This window comes from Somniosus microcephalus, chromosome 1 (genome assembly GCF_052327205.1).
Source record: "Somniosus microcephalus isolate GS21.2 chromosome 1, FLI_Smic_1.0, whole genome shotgun sequence".
In the NCBI taxonomy this organism is placed as follows: Eukaryota; Metazoa; Chordata; class Chondrichthyes; order Squaliformes; family Somniosidae; genus Somniosus; species Somniosus microcephalus.
In genome coordinates this window covers 321,830,672-321,853,757 of record NC_140987.1, presented here as the reverse complement: position 1 = coordinate 321,853,757, position 23,086 = coordinate 321,830,672, and the positions used below count along the sequence as shown (strand labels likewise).

Here is a 23,086-nt window from a genome sequence, read left to right as displayed (position 1 = left end):
GTGTGACCAACTCCCTAAACATGCTATCCACGATGTCCTCAGCATCGCAAATGCTCCAGTATGTATCCACTCGCAGCTCCAGCGCCGCAATGCGGTCTGTCAGTAGCTGCAGCTGGATACACTTCCCTCACACATGGTCGTCAGGGACACAGGAAGTGTCCCTGATTTCCCACGTAGCGCAGGAGGAGCATACCACGGGGCCAAGCTCTCCTGCCATGACTTACCCTTTAATTAATTGAAATTAAATTAAATCAAATCAATCCCACCAATTACACTACAATTAAATGATATACTTAAGGGCCCTGGTTTACTAGCAGTCCCCACTACACCACAGACACCCTATAAACTATAAACCACAAAATTTAAGTTTGGAAAAAAGGAGAAAGAGAAAGACTCAACAACCAATCACTTACCTGCTTTCTGGTGATGTCAGACTTCGATTACTTTTTACTTCTCTCCCTCCCTCTGAGCTCGAAGATTGGTAAACCTACCTGCTCCGCCGCCTCTTTATATCCTCGGGCTCCTGCTCCACACAGGGCCGCTGCCGCTGTGGGGCCTACCTGCTCCGCCGCCTCTTTATATCCTCAGGCTCCCGCTCCACACAGGGCCGCCGCCGCTGTGGGGCCTACCTGCTCCTCCGCCTCTTTATATCCTCAGGCCCCCACTCCACACGGGTCTGCTGCCGCTGTGGGGCCTACCTGCTCCTCCGCCTCTTTATATCCTCAAGCTCCCGCTCCACACATTCCGCTGCCGCTGTGGGGCCTACCTGCTCCTCCGCCTCTTTATATCCTCAAGCTCCCGCTCCACACAGGTCCGCCGCCACTGTGGGGCCTACCTGCTCCGCCGCCTCTTTATATCCTCAAGCTCCTGCTCCACACAGGTGCGCCGCCGCTGTGGGGCCTACCTGCTCTGTCGCCTCTTTATATCCTCAAGCTCCTGCTCCACACAGGGCCGCCGCCGCTGTGGGGCCTACCTGCTCTGTCGCCTCTTTATATCCTCAGGCTCCCGCTCCACACAGGTGCGCCGCCGCTGTGGGGCCTACCTGCTCTGTCGCCTCTTTATATCCTCAAGCTCCTGCTCCCCACAGGGCCGCCGCCGCCACTGTCGGATTGTGATATGCTTGAACAAAATAGCATTGAGAGGGAGGAGGTACTAGTGGTTTTAGCAGGCTTAAAAGTGGATAAATCCCCAGGCCCCGACGAGATGTATCCCAGGCTGCTCTGTGAGGCAGGGGCTCTGACACAAATTTTCAGAGCCTCTCTGTCCACAGGGGAGGTGCCAGAGGACTGGAGAATAGCTAACGTAGTACCATTATTCAAGAAGGGTAGTGGGGATAAACCAGGGAATTACAGGTCAGTGAGCCTAACATCAGTGGTAGGGAAATTATTGGAAAAAATTCTGAGGGACAGAATTAGTCTCCACTTGGAGAGGCAAGAATTAATCAAGGATAGTCAGCATGGCTTTGTTAGGGGGAGATCATGTCTAACCAGTTTGATTAAATTTTTCGAGGGGGTGACTAGGTGTGTGGATGAGGGTAGTGCAGTTGATGTAGTCTACATGGACTTCAGAAAGGTTTTTGACAAAGTCCCACATGGGAGACTGGTCAAGAAGGTAAGAGCCCATGGGATCCAGGACAATTTGGCACATTGGATCCAAAATTGGCTTAGTGTCAGAAGGCAGAGGGTGATGGTTGAAGGTTGTTTTTGTGACTGGAAGCCTGTGTCCAGTGGTGTACCGCAGGGATCGGTGCTGGGTCCTTTGCTGTTTGTAGTGTACATTAATGATTTAGATATGAGTGTAGGAGGTATGATCAGTAAGTTTGCAGATGACACGAAAATTGGTGGAGTGGTAAATAGCGAAGAAGGAAGCCTCAGGCTGCAGGATGATATAGACGGGTTGGTTAGATGGGCAGAACAGTGGCAAATGGAATTTAACCCTGAAAAGTGTGAAGTGATGCATTTTGGGAGGACTAACCAGGCAAGGGAATACACAATGAATGGTAGGACCCTAGGAAGGACAGAGGATCAGCGGGACCTTGGTGTGCATGTACATAGATCCCTGAAAGCAGCAGGACAGGTAGATAAGGTGGTTAAAAAGGCATATGGGCTACTTGCCTTCATTAGCCGAGGCATAGAATATAAGAGCAGGGAGATTATGATGGAGCTGTACAAAATGCTAGTTAGGCCACAGCTGGAATACTGTGTGCAGTTCTGGTCACCACTCTACAGGAGGAATGTGATTGCATTGGAGAGGGTGCAGAGGAGATTCAGCAGGATGTTAGCTGAAGTGCTCCAGCCCAGGTATGAAGAGAGACTGGACAGGCTGGGGTTGTTTTCCTTAGAGCAGAGAAGGCTGAGGGGGGGCCTGATTGAGGTGTACAAAATTATGAGGGGCATAGATAGGGTAGATAGAAAGGAACTTTTCCCCTTTAGTAGAGGGGTCAATAATCAGGGGACATAGCTTCATGGTAAGGGGCAGGAGGTTTAGAGGGGATTTGAGGAAAAACTCTTTCACCCAGAGGGTGGCTGGAATCTGGAACACACTGCCTGAAAGGGTGGTAGAGGCAGGAACCCTCAACATTCAAGAAGCATTTAGATGAACTCTTGAAATGCCATAGCATACAAGGCTACGGACCAAGTGCTGGAAAATGGGATTAGAATAGACAGGGCTTGATGGCCGGTGTGGACACGATGGGCCGAAGGGCCTCTTTCTTTGCTGTATAACTCTATGACTTTATTCTCTACTTCTCCTTGGACCCTCTTTATTTTATATATTCTAGGGATGTGGGCGTTGCTGGCAAGGCCAGCATTTATTGCCCATCCCTAATTGCCCTTGAGAAGGTGGTGGTGAGCCACCTTCTTGAACTGCTGCAGTCTATGTGGTGAAGATACTCCCACAGTGCTTTTAGGGAGCGAGTTCCAGGATGAAGTGACGTAACCTCTACATAAGCCTTCTAACTCTTCTCTTGACCATGCTAAATAAATAGAAGTCTTCAGCTTTTAACCAATTCTCCAAAAGCCTCACTGCCAAACGAATTTGTTCCACTGTTCCTCATAGGAACAGGAGGAGGCCATTCAGCCCCTCGAGCCTGATCTGTATCTTAACTCCATTTACCCGCCTTGGTTCCGTAACCCTTAATCCCCTTGCCTAACAAAAAGCTATCAATCTCAGTTTTGAAATGTTCAATTGAATGTTCAGCCTCAGCAGCTTTTTGGGGGAGAAAGTTCCAGATTTCCACTACCCTTTGTGTGAAGAAGTGCTTCTTGACATCACCCTGAATGGCCTGGCTCCAAATCTAAGGTTCTGCCCCCTTGTTCTGGACTCCCCCCCCCCCCCCCCCCCCCCCCCCCCCCCCCAACCAGAGGAAATAGTTTCTCTACTCTATCAAGTCCTTTAATCTTAAACGCCTCGATCAGATCACCCCTTAATTTTCGAAACTCAAGGCAATACAAGCCGGGTTTATGCAACCTGTCCTCATAATATAATATAACCCTATAAGCCCCGGTATTATTCTGGTGAACCTGCGCTGCTCCCCCTCCAAGGCCAATCTATCCTTCCTGAGGTGCGGGGCCCAGAACTGGACGCAGTGTCCAGATGGGCTCTGACTAGAGCTCAGTACAACTGAGCATAACTTCCTCCCCTTTGTATTCCAGCCGCTTTGGAATTCTCTATCCCAGAAGGCTATGGATGCTCAGTCGATGAGTATATTCAAAACTGAGGTTGATAGATTTTTGGGAATGAAGGGATATGGGGATCGGGCAGGAAGGTGGAGTTGATGTAGAAGTTCAGCCATGATTTTATTGCTCAAGGGGCCCCATGGCCTACTCCTGCTCCAAGGTGGGGAGAAACTGTTTCCACTGGCAGGAGAGTCGATAACCAGTGGACACAGATTTAAGATTTTTTTTTTTACGTAGCGAATTATGCGCTGCCTGAAAGGGCAGTGGAAGCATATTCAGTAATAACTTTCAGAAGCGAATTGGATAAATTCTTGAAGGAAAAATTTGCAGGGCTGCGATGAAAGAGCAGGGGAATGGGACTAAATTGAACAGCTCTTTCAAAGAGCCGGCACAGGCATGATGGGCTGAATGGCCTCCTTCGGTGCTGTAAGATTCTATGGGCTATAAGTCCCTAGCCTGATCCCTGTATGTGCTGAGTTGGCTGGTGCAGCTGTTGGCCCAGGAGCCCTCGGCAAGGGAAGGGGTTGTTAACCAGGGCTCCTCCCTCTGATCACTGGATGGTGCCCTTGCTGACGGAGCCCTTTGCTCTGGTCACATCACACCTTCTGGGCTTATGTAAGAAGAATGTCTGCTTGAGTGAATGACTGGAGGCTCCCTGCTTCTGTGGAACTGACACCTTGCCAGGAATCGCCTTGTACGATTGACTCTCTGCTCTGAATCCGAGTGTTGTGGGTTCAAGACCGAAGCCTCATCTGCCCCCTCAAGTGGATGGAAAAGATCCCACGGCCACTATTTTGTAGAAGAGCGGGGGCGTTCTCCCCAGTGTCCTGTCCAATATTTATCACTCAATCAACATCACTAAAACAGATTATCAGGCCATTATCACATTGCTGTTTGCGGGATCTTGCTGTGCGCAAATTGTCTGCTGCATTTCCTCCATTACAACAGTGACTACAATTAAGAATACCTCATTGGCTGTAAAGCTTTGGGGTGTCCTGCGGTCACAAAAGGCGCTGTAGAAATGTCCTTGTGTTCATTTGTAGTCCTTTAGGTGAGGAATCGAGAGAACTTGAGAGGCAGAGGGAAACCCAAGACCCGCTCTTCTCTCCTACTCTATCTGCATGGGGAGGGTCGGGTCGTTTCTTAGTAGTGAAATGTTTAACTGTACGTCATGTCCTCTGGGTTTTCAGGTTATATGAACATGTCGTTGGCCTTGAATCAGACGGGGCGAGATATCGTGTACTCCTGCGAGTGGCCTTTCTACATGTGGCCTTTCAAGAAGGTATTGTCCACCTGCCAGGATTGGTGTCTTCCTCGGTCTCTCGCTGCTCCCAGTGCAATCGACGTACACCATGCTTCCAAACACAACGGGCCCTGTATACTCGCCCAGACCTACAGGAACAAGCCTGTTACACAGGAACAGGAGGAGGCCCGTCAGCCCCTTGAGCCTGTTGCACAGGAACAGGAGGAGGCCATTCAGCCCCTCGAGCCTGCTCCGCCATACAATTTATTGATTCATTCTTGTTATGTGGGTGTCACTGGCAAGACCAGCATTTATTGCCCATCCCTAATTGCCCTTGAGAAGGTGGTGGTGAGCCGCCTTCTTGAACCGCTGCGGTCTGTGTGGTGAGGGTACTCCCACAGTGCTGTTAGAGAGCGAGTTCTAGGATTTTGACCCAGTGACAATGAAGAAACGGCGATATATTTCTTAGTCAGGATGGTATGTGACTTGGAGGGGAACTTGGAGGTGGTGCTGTTCCCATGCGCCTGCTGCCCTTGTCCTTCTAGGTGGTGGAGGTTGTGGGTTTGGGAGGTGCTGTCAAAGAAGCCTTGGTGAGCTTGGCTCTAGTTTATATTTAAAACTCAACCATTTCGCATTGCTGACTATCACTCTTCTGATAAAAATCTAGCCCCTTTTTGCTATCAGTCTCCCAACCAGCATCTGTTGTTACTCGCTGTGTTTTTGCTGATAATCCAGCTACTTCTCACCCTTAGTTTCGAGCTCCATATCGGCCCTTCCTCTACTAGCTGATGAGCGGTCGCAGGCTGGTGTTTGAGGGAGCTTTACTCTGTATCTAACCCGTGCTGTACCTGCCCCGGGAGTGTTTGATGGGACAGTGTAGAGGGAGCTTTACTCTGTATCTAACCTGTGCTGTACCTGCCCTGGGGGTGTTTGATGGGACAGTGTAGAGGGAGCTTTACTCTGTATCTCACCCATCCTGTACCTGCCCTGGGAGTGTTTGATGGGACAGTGTAGAGGGAGCTTTACTCTGTATCTAACCCCGTGCTGTACCTGCCCTGGGAGTGTTTGATGGGACAGTGTAGAGGGAGCTTTACTCTGTGCAAACTTTCTAATAAGGGTGGTATTGATAGTAAGACCCCTATCCCCAGTGCCCTGCTGCCTCTCCGGGTGAGATGAGGTGCACACTGAGGGTCCTGCTCTGCCAGGGTCAGTACCACAGTGGGTGGTGCTGTTAAGCACAGACATTGGGAGGGAACAATTAGCTGGTACTGCGAGAGTCGATGGTGATGCCGAATTCAATTCCTTTTAGGAATTTGCCAGTGATTCTCTCCGGGTTTTTTTCCAGCCCAATTACACGGAGATCAGTAAATACTGCAACCACTGGAGAAACCATGGGGACATTAGCGACTCGTGGGGGTCCCTCAAAAGTATCATCGATTGGACGGCCCTCCACCAGAGTGTGATTGCTCCAGTAGCAGGTCCCGGAGGCTGGAACGACCCCGATATGGTACGTGTGTTCCTGACTGGCGTCACTGTAAAGCTACTGGATAAAAACGGAGCCCCCACTGGACTGCTGGCCTCGGACCCTACCCCCTGGCCCTGGTTCGGGGCGTCACACAGACACACCTTCCCCTCCCCCGCAGGTTCGGGTGTCACCGGACCACCGACCTCCCTCGCCACCCCGCACCCTGTCCAGGCTGCCACTCAGACCCGCGCCTGGTTCGAGGCAGGAGCCAGAGCCCCACTCCCCACATTGGGGTGTTACTTGGACTCTTGCCCTTCCCCCTGGTTCAGGGTGGAATTATTGCCCCACCCCCCATGGTTTGGCTGTCGCCCAGACCGTCGTCTCGCGCCCCCCACCCCCCCCACAAGGGTTCAGGGCGGGACTTGGACTTCCACCCCCCCCCCCCAACCCTTCTTGGTCCAGGGTGGGGCCCTCGCTCCCCCTCTCCGTGACCCGGGGCGGGACCCGCCTCCCCCTCTCCGTGACCCGGGGCGGGACCCGCCTCCCCCTCTCCGTGACCCGGGGCGGGACCCGCGGCCCCCTCTCCGTGACCCGGGGCGGGACCCGCGGCCCCCTCTCCGTGACCCGGGGCGGGACCCGCGGCCCCCTCTCCGTGACCCCGGGCGGGACCCGCGGCCCCCTCTCCGTGACCCCGGGCGGGACCCGCGGCCCCCTCTCCGTGACCCCGGGCGGGACCCGCGGCCCCCTCTCCGTGACCCCGGGCGGGACCCGCGGCCCCCTCTCCGTGACCCCGGGCGGGACCCGCGGCCCCAGGGTTCAGTGTGTGACTCAGACCCCCTACCCCCGATTCAGGGTGGGACCCTGCCCTGGTTTCGGAGTGTGATGCCTGTATTTGTTTTGGCAGCTGATTATCGGTAACTTTGGGCTGAGCCGTGACCAGCAGGTCACCCAGATGGTGCTGTGGGCCATAATGGCGGCCCCACTGCTGATGTCGAATGATCTCCGCCACATTGACCCGCAGTCTAAGGCTCTGCTTCAGAACAGATACATCATCGCCATTAACCAGGATCCTCTGGGCATTCAAGGCCAGCGTATCAGCAAAGTGAGTAACGGACCCACCCCCTCACTCCCTCCCTTTGCACTAAAGGTTCGGCCCCACCCAGGGTTTTCCGGAAGCCTCTGGCGATGCAGGATTAACCCATCGCAGAATTGAGCGTATCTTTCTGGCGCCATGTGCCCAGTTTGCCAGCGCTGGGTGGGTGTGGCTGAGCTCGCCAGTCCCAGTCACCCCTGCTGGGAAATACACCTGTGTGGGCGTCGACTGAGGGGCAGCATCAGCTGTGATGCCACTTACAGCTGAATATCTTGCTTCCTGTCTAGGGTCGTCATTCAAAATGGCTGCCCTCGCTGAGGAAAGTGAGGGCGGCTTGTGAGCAGAGAGTTGGGGCGAGGGGATTGCAAAATGGAATCTGGAGAGACTGTGATCGAGTGGCCAGAGTCCTGTGAAGTGCCTGGATGAAGGCTTTGGGCAGGATTTTCTTTCAGGAGTTGGGTTGGAGGCGGGACTACAACTTTCGGGGTTGTAGTCCCACCTCCATTGAGATGCGGCCAACCCACGCGATTTTAACTTGATTGACCTTGTTGAGCCTGCCCAGCAGGCCAATTAAGGGCCACCCGGCAACAGGTGATGTTACAGACTGAAATTTCATCTGTCAAGAGGTTTTGACAGATGAAATATCAGCATTTCACAGCTGTTTGAAGCTGTTAAACACTGACAGTCTTACTTCTAACGTGAGTCCTTCTCCACAGACTCAGTTACAAATCTCTCCTCCACAGAAAGCTGCAGGCTGTCACTTTTGACAGTTCGCAGCCATTCTGCTTTCTGTGCCGGTGAGATGAGGGACTCCCGAGACCTAAAGGAAGGAAGGCTGAAAAGGTATGTAAAACTTCTTTAATCACTTTAGACACACCAAACACTTACCTTTGCGCTCATGCACACATCACTCACCTGAACACCGAATCTCGATTCTTCCAAGTCCTTCAACCCAACGGCTTGACTCCTCTAACTTGGCGTGGTTTGGAGCCGTCGGGAATCCCACACTTCAACCTTAATAGGGATTAGGCTAAAAACGGCCTGTTAACTACCTGTTAACAGGCAGTTAATTGGCACTAATCCCTTCCGGCCTCGGGTAGGTGGGTCCCAGTGCGGGACGGGTATCCGCCTCCTTTGAAACTGGCATGGAGGCGGGTTTGGGTGCGGGATGGGGTCGGGACCCCTGATTTCGGGATTTTAACCCTCCACACGCCTCCAATCCCGCCTCCACGGCCCAATGAAAATCCTGCCCTTTGTGTCAGTGTGTGTGCCTGGCCCACGAGTGTTAGCGTTGACTGTTTAACCGTTTCCTTGCCTCCTCAGCAACATAACTTTGAGTTGTGGTCACGACCCCTGGCGGGTGGAGGATTCGCGTATGCTATTGTCAACCGGGCGGAGATCGGGGGCCCACTAAAGTTTTCCATCGTCATGTTCGGCCTGGATGATGGCAAGGCCTGCCAGGAGGAGTGCCTCGTCACACAGATCCTGCCGGATTTCCAATTCCGGGGGATCCAGGTCCTGACCTCTGTGCTGGACTTCTGGGTGAATCCCACTGGCACTGTCCTTTTCACTGTTTTCCCTCACAGCACGCGCCCCTCGCTCAAAGTGGAGGGGGACATGCGGACTAGATCCAGGCTGTGAACTTGCGCTGCTGGGCGAGGTGCTCTGCTAAGTCTGCTGTGTGTTTCTTGGAGTCTACGCTCGCCACCGAATGGTTGGTGCTGCCAATTTTTAGATGTTTCAAACTCTTGTCAAGTGTATCAGCGTAGACTAATTTAAATTTAACTCTGCAAGTGCCTGGGTTCAGTGATTCCTCCGAAGAGGCAGGCTTATTTTAATTTGTAATTTTTGTTCACAAATTTTAATATTTAAATGCACTGAATAAGCGGTGCCCAGAATTGGGAGCGTCGGTTGCTGATGTTCCTGGAATCGGGGCATGGGAATGAGGCACAGGAGCTTTTTCAGTGAGGGGTTGTGGTCTGTATAGAGAGCATGCTCGCCCCAGGTCAAAGGTCCCCTGTGTCTGCTGTTGGAGCAGTCCGTGCTGTGTGTGTAGCAGCGGCTTGTGTTGGGTTTACAGTTGTACCAACCCGGGCAGCGGTATATATTCAAAGATCCTTGCTGTCCCCCTCTCTTCGCCCACCCGCAATCCCCGCTCTCTCCTCTCCCCTTCCCGCCGCCCCCCCCCCCCCCCGGGACCTTCACGTTGGACTGAGGTGCTAAATCTCCAATAGACACAGCCCAGCACTCTCCATTTTTCCTCATAGCCCAATCCCAACTACTTCACCCTCATTCATGCTCCCTCCGAGACCAGGAAACCCTCCCTGCCCATGGCATGTTGCCCAGGGCTGGAATCTCGGTGGAGGGGGCTTTGAGCAAACTGATCGCTTCTGGAGCCTATCATAGAATCTTACAGCACAGTAGGAGGACATTCAGCCTGTCGTACCTGTGCCGGCTCTTTGAAAGAGCTGTCCTATTTAACCCCACTCCCCAGCTTTTTCCCCATAAACCTGCAAATTAGTTCTCTTCATATTCACGTCCAATCGTCTTTTGAAAAGTCCTATGGAATCTGCTTCCACCGCCCTTTCAGGCAGTGCATTCCAGATCATAACCCTCTGAAGAAATGTCTCCTCATTTACCCTCTAGTTCTTTTGCCAGTTATTTTAAATGTGCGTTCTCTGGTTACTGACCCACTTGCCAGAGGAAAGGGTTTCTCCCTGCTTGCTCCATCAAAACCCCTCATAATTTTGAATACCTCTATTAGGCCTCCCCTTAACCTCCTCTGCTCTAAGGAGAACAATTCCAGCTTCTCCAATCTCTCCACATGACTGAATTCCTTCATCAATGGTATCACCCTGGTAACCCTCCTCTGTGGCCTCCAAGGCCTTGACATCCTTCCAAAAGTGTGGTGCCCAGAATTGGACACAATACTCCAGCTGAGGCCTAACCAGTGATTTATAAAGGTTCAGTATGACTTTTGTTTTTGTATTCAATGCCCTTATTTCTGCCCTATAAACTGCCCCAGATAGACAGCCCATGTTCCTATATCTCTTGTATCACCTGCTGTGTGTTGTGCTGACAGATTAGGCCCCAGACCCCTCCCCTGTTGTCTGTACACTGTTCCTCTTTCCTAGAATCGTACAGCACAGGAGAAGGCCATTTGGCCCATCATGTCTGTGCCAGCTCTTTGAAAGAGCTATCCAGTTAGTCCCACTGCCCTGCTCTTTCCCCATAGCCCTGCAAATATTTCCCAACCCAGTGAGACCATCCCTCCCTCCAAATCCTTTGTGTACTTCAGAGAACAGCGTCTCCCCTAACCGCCCGCTGTGGTGCCCCGCTCGCTGCCCTGAACCGCCCGCTGTGGTGCCCCGCTCGCTTCCCCTAACCGCCTGCTGTGGTGCCCCGCTCGCTGCCCTGAACCGCCCGCTGTGGTGCCCTGCTCATCTCCCCGAACCGACTGCTGTGGTGCCCCGCTCGCCGCCCTGAATCGACCGCTGTGGTGCCCCGCTCGCCGCCCCGAACCGACCGCTGTGGTTCCCCGCTCGCTGCCCCGAACCGCCCGCTGTGGTGCCCTGCTCATCTCCCCGAACCGACTGCTGTGGTGCCCCGCTCGCCGCCCTGAATCGACCGCTGTGGTGCCCCGCTCGCCGCCCCGAACCGACCGCTGTGGTGCCCCGCTCGCCGCCCCGAACCGACCGCTGTGGTGCCCCGCTCGCCGCCCTGAATCGACCGCTGTGGTGCCCCGCTCGCCGCCCCGAACCGACCGCTGTGGTGCCCCGCTCGCCGCCCCGAACCGACCGCTGTGGTGCCCCGCTCGCCGCCCCGAACCGACCGCTGTGGTACCCCGCTCGACGCCCCGAACCGACCGCTGTGGTGCCCCGCTCGCCACCCCGAACCGACCGCTGTGGTACCCCGCTCGCCGCCCCGAACCGACCGCTGTGGTACCCCGCTCGCCGCCCTGAATCGACCGCTGTGGTACCCCGCTCGCCGCCCCGAACCGACCGCTGTGGTACCCCGCTCGCCGCCCCGAACCGACCGCTGTGGTACCCCGCTCGACGCCTTTCCCCAGCGAGATGCTGCCCTGCCACTGACTCTTGCTGCACCCCACACACATCCAGTCTCAGGAGGCAGCCGATGCCTCATAATCGACTCCCGCTACTCGGGTCTCCGCTGCGGCTTCGCAGTCTGCTGGCAGCTATTTATTGGTGATGGTGATTTTAGACAATCAATAGTCTTACTACAGAAGAGGTGATTTATTTGCTATGGAATTTGTTGTTTTGTGATGGGTTTATAAATGACTCTGGTTCTGAACGAACGTGTTCTCAAATATTTTATTAAATTGTACAATCTCCACTCTCATTCGTTTCATTTGTTTGTTTTCTAAATGTTGTCCCCCCACCCCCAGACTTACCCCTTTCAGCGGGGTGGCGTTTGTCCAACTGAAGTGACCTGCAGCCTTGCACTCCAAATGTGAAGCTGGATTCTGGGAGAGTGGGTCAAAGAACTACATGATGTAGCTTTCTCGTGCCCACTGAGAGCCCAGGGTCGTAAAATTGCCCTGTGGCGTCTTTCCGTAGCATCCCAATCATTATCAACAAGTGGCTCATAACATAAGAAATAGGAGCAGGAGTGGGCCATTCGGCCCTTTGAGCCTGCTCTGCCATTCAATGAGATTATGGCTGATCTTCTGCCTCAACTTTATTTACCTGCCCTATCACCATATCCCTTGATGCCCTTACTAGTCAGAAATCTATCGACTTCTATTTTGAATATACCCAATGACTGAGCCTCCACAGCCCTCTGGGGTAGAGAATTCCAAAGATTCACCACCCTCTGTGAAGAAATTTCTCATCTCCGTCCTGAATGGCCTAACCTGATTAAATTAAATACATATTTTGGTTCTGTCTTCACAAAGGAGGACACAAATAACCTCCCAGAGATGCCAGGGAACATAGGGTCTGATGAAAGGGAGGAACTGAAAGAAATCAGTATTTGTAGGGAAATGGTGTTGGGGAAATTGATGGGATTGAAGGCCGATAAATCCCCAGGGCCTGATAATCTACATTCTAGGGTACTTAAGGAAGTGACCCTAGAAATAGTAGATGCATTGCTGATCATCTTCCAACATTAGATGGAATCTGGAACAGTACCCATGGATTGGCAGGTAGCTAATGTTACCCCACTATTCAAAAAAGGTGGTAGAGAGAAAATGGGGAATTACAGACCGGTAAGCCTGACATCGGTAGTGGGGAAAATGCTAGAGTCCATTATAAAAGATGTAATAGCAGAGCACTTGGAAAACAACCGGATCGGACAAAGTCAACATGGATTTACAAAAGGTAAATCATGCTTGACTACTGGAATTTTTTGAGGACGTAACTGGTAAAATAGATAAGGGAGAACCAGTGGTTGTGGTGTATTTGGACTTTCAGAAGGCTTTAGATAAGGTCCCGGATAAGAGATTAGCGTGTAAAGTTAAGGCACATGTGATTGGGGGCAAGGTATTGACTTGGATAGAGAACTGGTTGGCAGACAGAAAGCAAAGAGTTGGAATAAACGGGTCTTTTTCCGAGTGGCAGGCAGTGACTAGTGGGGTACCGAAGGGATCGGTCCTTGGACCCCAGCTATTCACAATATATATTAATGATCTAGACAAAGCTGGGTGGGCGTGTGTGCTGTGAGGAGGATGCCGAGAAAATCCAAGATGATTTGGATAGGTTGGGTGATTGGGCAAAAGCATAGCAGATGCAATATAACGTGGATAAATGTGAGGTTATCCACTTTGGTGGCAAAAACAGGAACGCAGATTATTATCTGAATGGCAATAGATTGGGAGAAGGGGAAGTGCAACGAGACCTGGGTGTCCTTGTGCACCAGTCGCTGAAGGTAATAAGCATGCAGGTGCAGCAGGCAGTTAAGAAGGCAAATGGTATGTTGGCCTTTGTAGCGAGAGGGTTTGAGTACAGGTACAAGGATGTCTTGCTGCAGCTGTACAGGGCCTTGGTGAGACCACATCTTGAGTATTGTGTGCAGTTTTGGTCGCCTTTTCTGAGGAAGGATGTTCTTGCCATGGAAGGAGTTCAGCGAAGATTCACCAGGCTGATACCTGGGATGGCAGGAATGACGTATGAGGAGAGATTGGGACAATTGGGCTTGTACTCGCTGGAGTTTAGAAGAATGAGAGGGGATCTTATTGAAACTTATAAAATTCTGACAGGACTGGACAGACTAGATGCAGGAAGGATGTTCCCGATGGTCGAGGAGTCCAGAACCAGGGGTCACAGTCTAAGGATAAGGGGTAGGCCATTTAGGACAGAAATGAGGAGGAATTTCTTCACCCAGAGAGTGGTGAACCTCTGGAATTCTCTACCACAGAAGGCAGTAGAGGCCAATTCATTAAGTATATTCAAGAAGGAGTTGGATAAATTTCTTAAGGCTAAAGGGGTATGGGGAGAAAGCAGGGACCGGGTACTGAAATTGGATGATCAGCCATGATCGCATTGAATGGCGGAGCAGGCTCGAGGGGCCGAATGGCCTGCTCCTATCTTCTATGTTTCTATATGTTGCCCTTTATCCTGAGGCTGTGGCCCCTGGTTCCAGACTCCCCAGCCAAGGGAAACATTCTCCCAGCATCCACCCTATCAAGCCCTGTAATAGTTTTGTATGCTTCAATGAGATCCCCTCTCATTCTTCTGAATTCAAGAGAATACAGGCCTAGTTTACTCAATCTCATCTCATACGACAGTCCCGCCATCCCAGGAATCAATCTCGTGAACCTTCGTTGCACTCCCTCTATGGCAAGTATATCCTTCCTGAGGGAAGGAGACCAAAATTGTACACAGTACTCCAGGTGTGGTCTCACCAAGGCCCTATATAATTGGAGTAAGACTTCTTTACTCCTTTCCTCAAATTCTCTTGTAATGAAGGCCAGCATACCATTTGCCTTCTTAATGGCTTGCTGCACCTGCGCATTCACTTTCAGTGACTCATGTACAGTACAAGGACACCCAGGTTTCTTTGAGCATCTGCATTCCCCAATCTTTCACCATTGAGGAAATACTCTGCCTTTCTGTTTTTTCTACCAAAGTGGATAACTTCACGTTAATCCACATTATATTCCATCTGCCATGTTCTCGCCCACTCACTGAGACTGTCGAGATCCCCTTGAAGTCTCTTCACATCCTCTTCACAACTGACACTGCCACCTAGCTTTGTGTCATCAGCAAATTTGGAAATGTTACATTTAGTCCCCTCATCCAAATCATTGATTTAGATTGTGAATAGCTGGGGCCCAAGCACCGATCCTTGCGGTACCCCACTAGTCACAGCCTACCATCCTGAAAAAGACCTGTTTATCCCTACTCTTTGTTTTCTGTCTGTTAACCAATTCTTAATCCATGCTAGTATATTACCCCCAATTCCATGTGCCCTAATTTTGTTCACCAAGCTCTCGTGTGGGACCTTATCGAAGGCCTTCTGAAAATCCAAATACACCACATCTACCGGTTCCCCTTTGAGGATGTAACTAGTGGAGTAGACAAAGAACTCCAATAGGTTTGTTAAACAGGATTTCCCTTTCATAAATCCATGTGGACTCTGCTCAATTTTACTATTAGTTTCTAGGTGCCCAGTTATTGCATCCTTTATAATAGATTCCAGCATTTTCCCAACTACTGATGTGAGGCTAACAGGTCTGCCCCGTTTTCTCTCTCCTTTCTTAAATAGTGGGGTTACATTTGCTATCCTCCAATCTGCAGGAACCATTCCAGAATCTATAGAATTTGGGGAGATGACTATCCACTATCCCAATGGCCACCTCTTTCAAAACCCTAGGATGTCGGTCCTCCGGTCCTTGGAATTTATCAACATTTCGTCCCATTAATTTTGCTAGTACTGTTTTTCTACTAATAATAATTTCTTTAAGTTCCTCATTCTCGCCATGCTCTTGGTTTTCTCGTATTTCTGGGAGGTTTTTTGTGTCTTCCTCTGTGAAGACAGAAACAAAGTATTTATCTAATTTCTCTGCCATTTCCTCATTCCCCATTATAAATTCTCCCATCTCTGACTAAAGGACCTACAGTGGGTAGCACTCTCACATCTGAGTCAAAAGGTTGTGGGTTCAAGTCCCACTCCAGAGACTTGAGCACAAAATCTAGGCTGACACTCCAGTGCAGTACTGAGGGAGTTCTGCACTGTCGGAGGGGCAGTACTGAGGGAGTAGCGCACGCTCGGAGGGGCAGTACGGAGCGAGCGTCGCACTGTCGGAGGGGCAGTACGGAGGGAGCGCTGCACTGACGGAGGTTTTTGAATGAAACGTTAAACCCTGTCTGCCCTTGCAGGTGGCCTTAAAAGATCCGTGGCACTATTTCGAAGAGGAGCAAGAGAGTTCTTCTCCAGTGTCTTGGCCAATATTTATCCTGCAACCACAATCACTAAAACATTATCTGATCATTTGTCTCATTGTTGTTGGTGGCATCGTGCTGTGTGCACCCTGGCTGCTGCATTTCCTACATTACAGCCAAGTCCGTGTTGTTGAAGTAGTAAAGTGCTTTGAGATTGTCGAAGGTTCTGAAAGGGAACAAACACAAGAATGGGATTAGAGCGGGGGCTCAGTGGAGAAAACTCTGAGTGCACTGACTTGCTGAATGGCCAGTGAGTGCTGGAACAGTCTACTGTCACTTGACAGCACGACGCTGATCACTGCATTTCACAGCAATGTTGCCACTGCCTTCTTGTGGCCTGTCACTTGTTGCAGCATCTTGGATTTGAATCGACTTGTGTAATGCACAAGGCAAATCAATTTCAGGCACTATCACACAACAATTGAGTATATGCCCCAGGGATAACTTTTTAAATGTGAATGGTGAAAGTTAATGGACCTGAATTTGCTGCGTTGGGAGTGGATGGTTGGCTAGTCGCCTCTTGCACTGACCCGGGCTCACTTTACTGGGCCAGGGGGAGAGGGACCTCATCAGCATAGGGCAGGTAGGCACAATCCCCTCCTCCGGTGCCTCTCTGCTGTTGTGTATGTACCTTTAAGGGAATAACTGGTCTCAGACTGCAGTACCGGCAGTGACCACCCCTGTATAAAAGGCCCTAGCAGGCTTCTGTAGTTTCAGTTTCCAGGTTGTCTCCATCCAGTAAAGACTTGTTATAATCAACTCCTGCAGTCCGTGTCTCAATTATACACGGACATAATACTGGCGACGAGTAAGAAACGAACTTACCTGCAACTCGGCAGCACCTCAGACGATGTTACTGAAGGTCGAAGCCAGAAGAAAGAAAAAAAAAATAATCCAAAGAAACTCGAGAAACGGGCGTCGACCGTGGGCAACCGCCCTCCAAATCATCGAATTGAAAAGTGCAGGAGAGACTGTCGAGAGCCAGGCTTAGTCTCCAGTCTGTGGTTTCCCAGCTAATCGGGCTGGTGGCAGGTAGTGCACTGATCCTTCCTGGGCTGCGGTGGGCTAGAGCTCGATCGGGTGGCTCTGCAATGGGGCCGGGCAGCGAGTCGGGAAGCAAAGAGAGAGAGAGGGTGGAGCACACAGGGCGCGGCCGGTGCTTCACAGCCGGGCAGCGTTCGGACCTAAGAAGAGGGAGGGAAGTGTCCCAGAGGGTCCGCTCCACGACGGGAACGGTTCTTCAATTAACGGAGCAAATATTGAAGCGCGATAGAAAAATAAATATAATCGCCAGCAACAGCGTTGGCAGCAGCGGCAGCGATGGGAAAGCGCGGGAGGCGCCATCTTAACTCGGCGGGGAAGAAGGAAAAGCGCGGGAGGTGCCATTTTGATCCATCGGGGAAAAAGGCAAAGCGCGGGAGGCGCCATCTTAGATTTTCAAGATGCCAAAGACTGGCGATATCACCGCCTTCGATAATGCAATAGAAGACTGGACCACGTATCTGGAAAGAGTCGAGGTATATTGCGAGGCAAACGAAATAGCCGATGAGAAAAAGGCATCGGTATTGCTAAATTTAATGGGCGCAAGAACATACGGCCTATTACAGGACCTGATTACTCCAGCCAAACCGAAGGCGAAGAGTTTTAATGAAATTGTTGCTATCGTATAGGAACACCTAAATCCTACACCACTGCTGATAGCAGAAAGATTTAAATTCCACAGGAGAAATCAGCATAAAAATGAGAGCAATGCTGATTACCTTACAGAACTACGCAAGCTATCAAAGCACTGCCAGTTCGGAGCAGGACTGGCAGATACCTTACGGGACAAATTTGTCTGTGGACTCCTGAGTGAAGGAACCCAGAAGAGGTTACTCTCAGAGAAAGAGCTGACGCTAGATAAGGCTTTCAGCGTGGCAGTATCGTACGAAGCAGCAGCAAGGGGAGCTGCAGAAATACAACAAAAGCCACAGGAATACGGCACCCACAAAATGACACGGGGATTTGCAAAATGTTATCGCTGCGGCAGAACAAACCATGACCAGAAGGACTGCTGGTCCAAGGACAAAATATGCAGGCAATGCGGAAAGATGGGACACATTGCACGAGTTTACAGGTCTGGGAAGAAGACCGAAGACAACAAAAAGGCTACTAAGGAACCGTACAAGAAAGTACAAAAGATGACGGACAGTAGTTCCGAAGACCAGATGAGCGATAGTGAATCCGGGAACAAGAGACTAAGCTGTCTCAAACTTCACAACGTAATCGCAAAAGAGGATCACCGAACCATTTGGGTCACCCTCACGATAGCAGGGTCCCAAGTCAAAATGGAATTGGATACAGGATCAGCTCTAACCGTCATGAATCGACGAGACTACGAGCGGCTATTCTCACACATACCCTTGAGAGAGACATCCATTGTCTTGAGGACGTATACGGGGCAAAAAGTATACCCCAGAGGAAAAATAAGGGTGCCTGTCGAATACAACGGCAAGAAAATACAGAAATTGTATCTCTACATTCTGCAAGATGGTGGACCACCGTTTTTGGGACGTGAATGGATCAGAAAGATAAGTTTAGACTGGCACTCCATTCAGGCACTGACGGTGGCTGGTAAAAAGGATGACAACGTCACTCCTGGACGATTGTCAACAATCTTAGCTGACGCCAAAGAGGTATTTCAACAAGAACTGGGCACTCTTAAAGGCGTAACCATCTCAATAAAAATAGAGGAGAATGCAATTCCCAAGTTTTTCAAAGCAAGACCGGTACCATATGCAATTCGCCCAGCCGTTGAGGCAGAGCTGGAGAATCTGGAGAAGGCAGGCGTGTTATCCAAGGTAGACTGGAGCAAGTGGGCGACACCCATCGTTCCTGTCATGAAGAAAACGTTAAACAATAAGTCTGAGGAGCCAAGGAAGGTTCGCATCTGTGGGGACTTCAAGGTGACGGTGAACCCAGTCCTTCACACAGTACAATATCCTCTTCCAAGGATAGAAGATATCTTCACCTCACTATCTGGAGGGAAGCGTTTTACAATAATTGACCTAGCACAAGCATATTTGCAGATGGAGGTTGAAGAATCCTCTAGGAAGTATCTCACGATAAACACTCACAAAGGTCTTTACCAGTATAATCGACTGGTATTCGGAGTAGCATCAGCTCCGGCGATATGGCAAAGAGCAATGGAACAAGTCCTGCAAGGGATTCCAGGGACTCAGTGTTACTTGGACGACATCCTAGTGACAGGTGAAGACGACAGTGAACACCTTGCCAACATAGAGCAGGTGCTCACTAGACTACGTGAACATGGGCTACGAGCCAATCGCCCTAAGTGTGAGTTTTTTAAGAAACAGATATCGTATTGTGGCCACGTGATTGATGAAGAGGGGTTGCATAAGTCCCCTGACAAAATTGAAGCGGTAGTTAAGGTTCCAGCGCCTGAAAATGTGTCGCAACTGAGGTCATTCCTCGGATTGGTGAATTACTACCATAAGTTTTTGCCGAATTTGTCCACAATTCTGCATCCACTGAACGTCCTACTACGAACGGGAGTAGCATGGAAATGGAGCGATGAATGTAAGCGGGTCTTTCAGAAGAGTAAGGACCTAATCACTTCAAGAGAATTATTGGCTCACTACAACCCATCACTACCGATAAGACTGGCGTGTGATGCGTCTCCCTATGGTGTTGGGGCGGTACTGTCACATAAATTCCTTGATGGTTCAGAGAGGCCGATAGCTTTTGCGTCACGCTCGTTAACTTCAGCCGAGCATAACTACGCCCAGATTGACAGGGAGGCCCTCAGCCTGGTGTGGGGGGTGAAGAAGTTCAATCACTACCTGCCCGGTTAGAAATTTACTCTACTAACTGATCATCAACCTCTTGTCTCCATTTTCAACCCTCAGAAGGGCGTATCAATAATGACGGCACAACGGCTACAGAGGTGGTCCCTTTTCCTAGGGGCACACCAATATGACATCGAGTACAAAGGAACTAAACAGCATGGGAATGCTGATGGATTGTCGCACCTACCATTGCCGACGGTGGAAGAAGAACTGGCAGTGGATCCAGTGGAGTTATTCCACTCGACTATAGTGACGAATGCAAACATAGAAAAGGAAACACGAAATGACCCGACACTCTCCTGGGTCTATGATTTAATGGTGAAGGGATGGCCAGCACATGGCGAACCACTGCTGCCAGCATTCTCGCCGAGAAGAGAACAGCTGTCAGTGTGCAGAGGAACCTTGATGTGTGGATCCAGAGTAGTAATTCCACCCAAATTGAAGGATAGAGTGCTCAATGAGCTTCATGAGGGTCATCTGGGAGGGGTAAAAATGAAGAACTTAGCCAGAGCGTTTGTGTGGTGGCCGGGAATCGATAGAGAAATCGAAGAGATGACCAAGAGCTGTACAGGATGCCAGAAGGTCCAAAACGCCCCACCACAAGCCCCTCTACATCCATGGGAGTGGCCCTCATCTCCATGGCAAAGGGTGCACATTGATTTTGCTGGTCCCTTTATGGACTCGATGTTTTTAATTGCGGTGGATGCACATTCAAAGTGGCCAGAGGGAATAAAAATGTCCTCAACCACCACAGAAAAAACTATCACAGTCTTACGAACCATATTTGCCAGGAATGGGCTGCCTGAACAGATTTGCTCTGACAATGGACCACAGTTTGTGCCTGAAGATTTCCGGAGGTTCTTAAAGCACAATGGTGTTAAGCATTACACATCCGCCCCATATCATCCAGCCACTAATGGATTGGCCGAGAGGTTTGTTCAAACATTCAAGAAGGCTATCAAGGCAATGTGTAATGAAGATATACCCCTACAACACAAGGTGGATAACTTCTTGTTTGCCTACCGGAATGCGACACATGCGATTTCCAACCAACTCCAGCCATGATGTTCTTCAATCGAAGACTATGATGCCACTTGGATTTGGTTAAGCCAAACGTCAGAAGAGATGTGGAGAACAGGCAGTTTCAGAATATGAATGAAAGGCCGACCAGGAGTTTTAAGATAGGTCAACCAATTTTGGCCCGGGACTACCGCACAGAGAAATGGCAGCCAGGAACAATCTGTACACGGCAAGGACCTCTAATGTATACTGTGGACGTTGGAGAGAGCATTGTAAGATGCCATGCTGACCAGATTCTAGAGTCACTGGAAAACGTCAACTCCACACCACGATCTGATACACCTGGCGATGAAACCGAAGTACCGATTGCGTCTACCGCAGAATCGGTGATATTGGAAGCAGACGAACCGAACAACGACATTGATCCCGATGCAACCTTGCCAGAAGAACCTGATATCCCAAAGAGGCGTTATCCAGACAGAATCAGGAAGCCTCCTCAAAGACTGAACTTATAATTGCTTAACTTCAACCAATGTATCTAGCAACCGTAATTGTAATTGTAATTAGTTATTATTTAGTTGTTAAATGAATGTTATGTACTGTTTATCTAAAAGGGGAGGAATTGTTGTGTATGTACATTTAAGGGAATAACTGGTCTCAGACTGCAGTACCGCAGTGACCACCCCTGTATAAAAGGCCCTAGCAGGCTTCTGTAGTTTCAGTTTCCAGGTTGTCTCCATTCAGTAAAGACTTGTTATAATCAACTCCTGCAGTCCGTGTCTCAATTATACACGGACATAATAGAGGGGGGTGGGGGAGAGTCAGCACCTTCAGGGGAGGGGGAGAGAGCCAGCACCTTCAGGAGAGGGGGGTGGGGGAGAGTCAGCACCTTCAGGGGAGGTGGGAGAGTCAGCACCTTAAGGGGAGGGGGGAGAGAGTCAGCACCTTCAAGGGAGTGGGGAGAGTCAGCACCTTCAGGGGAGGGGAGTGAGTCAGCACCTTCAGGGGAGGGGGGAGAGAGTCAGCACCTTCAGGGGAGGGGGGGAGCGAGTCAGCACCTTCAGGGGAGGGGGGGAGCGAGTCAGCACCTTCAGGGGAGGGGTGAGAGTCAGCACCTTCAGGGGAGTGGGGAGAGAGTCAGCACGTTCAGGGGAGGGGGGAGAGTCAGCACCTTCAGAGGATGGGGGAGTGTCAGCACCTTCAGGGGAGGGGGAGAGAGTCAGCACCTTCAAGGGAGTGGGGAGAGTCAGCACCTTCAGGGGAGGGGAGTGAGTCAGCACCTTCAGGGGAGGGGGGAGAGAGTCAGCACCTTCAGGGGAGGGGGGAGAGAGTCAGCACCTTCAGGGGAGGGGGGAGCGAGTCAGCACCTTCAGGGGAGGGGGGAGCGAGTCAGCACCTTCAGGGGAGGGGTGAGAGTCAGCACCTTCAGGGGAGTGGGGAGAGAGTCAGCACGTTCAGGGGAGGGGGGAGAGTCAGCACCTTCAGAGGATGGGGGAGAGAGTCAGCACCTTCAGGGGAGGGGGAGAGAGTCAGCACCTACAGGGGAGAGGGAGAGAGTCAGCACCTTCAGGGGAAGGGGAGGGGTCAGCACCTTCAGGGGAGTTGGGAGAGAGCCAGCAGCTTCAGGAGAGGGGGGAGAGAGCCAGCACCTTCAGGGGAGGGGGAGAGAGCCAGCACCTTCAGGGGAGGGGGAGAGAGTCAGCACCTTCAAGGGAGTGGGGAGAGTCAGCACCTTCAGGGGAGGGGAGTGAGTCAGCACCTTCAGGGGAGGGGGGAGAGAGTCAGCACCTTCAGGGGAGGGGGGAGAGAGTCAGCACCTTCAGGGGAGGGGGGAGCGAGTCAGCACCTTCAGGGGAGGGGGGGAGCGAGTCAGCACCTTCAGGGGAGGGGTGAGAGTCAGCACCTTCAGGGGAGTGGGGAGAGAGTCAGCACGTTCAGGGGAGGGGGGAGAGTCAGCACCTTCAGAGGATGGGGGAGAGAGTCAGCACCTTCAGGGGAGGGGGAGAGAGTCAGCACCTACAGGGGAGAGGGAGAGAGTCAGCACCTTCAGGGGAAGGGGAGGGGTCAGCACCTTCAGGGGAGTTGGGAGAGAGCCAGCAGCTTCAGGGGAGGGGGGAGAGAGCCAGCACCTTCAGGGGAGGGGGAGAGAGCCAGCACCTTCAGGGGAGGGGAGAGAGTCAGCACCTTCAGGGGAGGGGGAGAGAGTCAGCACCTTCAGGGGAGGGGAGAGAGTCAGCACCTTCAGGGGAGGGGAGAGAGCCAGCACCTTCAGGGGAGGGGGGAGAGAGTCAGCACCTTCAGGGGAGGGGAGAGAGTCAGCACCTTCAGGGGAGGGGGA

At 51.4% G+C, this 23,086-nt stretch overlaps 1 protein-coding gene across 2 annotated transcripts in view; it reads left to right on the top strand.

The window, feature by feature from the left end:
• gla (galactosidase, alpha) overlaps nt 1-11,837 on the top strand; it is a 42,069-nt gene extending 30,232 nt beyond the window's left edge. Inside the window, exons 4-7 of one of the 2 annotated variants that reach the window (XM_085994240.1) lie at nt 4,868-4,959; nt 6,230-6,427; nt 7,290-7,487; nt 8,802-11,837. In XM_085994240.1, coding sequence (XP_085850366.1) covers nt 4,868-4,959; nt 6,230-6,427; nt 7,290-7,487; nt 8,802-9,119 — 806 coding nt within the window. In that variant the 3' untranslated portion in view covers nt 9,120-11,837. The remainder of the gene's footprint in view (nt 1-4,867; nt 4,960-6,229; nt 6,428-7,289; nt 7,488-8,801) is intronic. The other variant, XM_085994249.1, reaches the window with a different exon arrangement.
• Nucleotides 11,838-23,086: the final 11,249 nt, after the last annotated feature.